General features: G+C 41.7%; 1 protein-coding gene across 1 annotated transcript; it reads right to left on the reverse strand.

Moving 5' to 3' along the window:
* Nucleotides 1-1,063: 1,063 nt before the first annotated feature.
* LOC121285295 (ATP synthase subunit epsilon-like protein, mitochondrial) lies at nucleotides 1,064-1,219 on the reverse strand. Its single transcript, XM_041201726.1, has one exon. It carries the CDS (start codon nucleotides 1,217-1,219, stop codon nucleotides 1,064-1,066), a length of 156 nt encoding a protein of 51 aa, XP_041057660.1.
* Between the last annotated feature and the right edge of the window lie 228 nt (nucleotides 1,220-1,447).

Consider the following 1,447-nt stretch of genomic DNA (forward strand, 5'->3'; position numbering starts at 1 on the left):
TTCCAGCATGATGTCACTACCAAACACATCTTCCCCTCCCCTCTTTGCATTCTAAAGTGACCAGTCCCTTAGCAACACCTTGGTTCATTCCTCAATCATACCTAACACTTCCTCCTTATCCTACAGCAATTCCCCTGCAAATGCAGCAAATGCAACACCTCTTTCACCTCCTGACTTCCCATTGTCCAGGGCCCCAAACATTCCTTTCAGGTGAAACATTTGTATTTATTTCAGTTTAATATACTGTATTTACTGATCATGGGATGGTTTCCTCTCCATTAAGCAGACCAAACACAGATTGGGCGACTGTTTTACTGAACAGCTCCATTCTGTCTGCATTTGCAGTGACCCTGAGCTTCTGCTGCCTGTTGTTTCAATTCTCCACCCTACTCACTTTCTAAACTCAGTCCCCAGCTTCTCATACTTTTCCAATTAAGCTCAATATAAGGTCAAGGGACAGCACCTCATCTTTCAATTAGACACTTCAGCACTCAACGTTAAATTTAACAATTTCAGATTATAACCACAAGCCCAATTTGTTTGGACAGTAGATGTTGGGAATGAGATTTCTATTACCATTTACACCTGCTCAAGACCCACTCTTTGTTTCTTTACTAGTCCCATTGTCAACCCTTTTTGCCTTGCACTATTTTCCTTCTTAACGTTTAATCTCTCCTACCTTCCACCCTATCACAGACTTTCCCCAATGAGAGGTAAAGTTTTTGTGCTACTTGAGGTGAACACATGGAGACAGGTGGCTCCATTAAAGGGACAACTCAGGCATTTAGCTCGATGTGTTGTGTTATGAGCATCTAGCACAAAATTCTGCAGCAATTTTTTTTCTTGGTTAACATATGAATCCTGTTCTAAACTTGATTATTGATTATTCTCCGCCTCCATGATTTGGCCATTTGCCTTGAAATGTTTATTTTTAAATAAGATCTATATTTTTAATTAATATTCGGTCAGTTTTGCAGACAGAGTCTTCAAATGGATTTGCAATTCCATCTCTCAGGATGGGTCAAAGTTCTCATATTCAAAAGCTCAGGTCTATGGAAGCTGCTCAGGTCTCTTTCAGCTTGTTGACTTTAACATTTACATCTGCCGCTTTCTTTGCCTCTGCTTGGTACTGGGGCTTTAGGTCAGCCCTCACCACTTGTCCACAGATTTGAGAGTATTGAATGCAGCTCAGGTCGGCCTGCCTCCAGAACACTGCCATCTTCACTTCACTCCTTTCACCACCTCGGCCATGTACAGCAAATGATGATAGCTTGGCCTAAATAGCCAAGTGGTTATGGTACTGGGTTTGTAACCCCACGATCAAGATATCAAATCTCACAATGGGAAACAATGTAACTTCATCTGAAACAGTTGGAAACGGGTTTGTACTCGAAAGAGTTACAGCAAATGACGATGAGGTTGGAAACCCAAGGGGTCAACAACGTTG

Source organism: Carcharodon carcharias, chromosome 1 (genome assembly GCF_017639515.1).
Source record: "Carcharodon carcharias isolate sCarCar2 chromosome 1, sCarCar2.pri, whole genome shotgun sequence".
NCBI lineage: Eukaryota > Metazoa > Chordata > Chondrichthyes > Lamniformes > Lamnidae > Carcharodon > Carcharodon carcharias.

Excerpts from the sequence above, each read along its gene's own strand:
- LOC121285295 (XM_041201726.1), bottom strand. The coding sequence starts at position 1,219 with ATGGCAGTGTTCTGGAGGCAGGCCGACCTGAGCTGCATTCAATACTCT.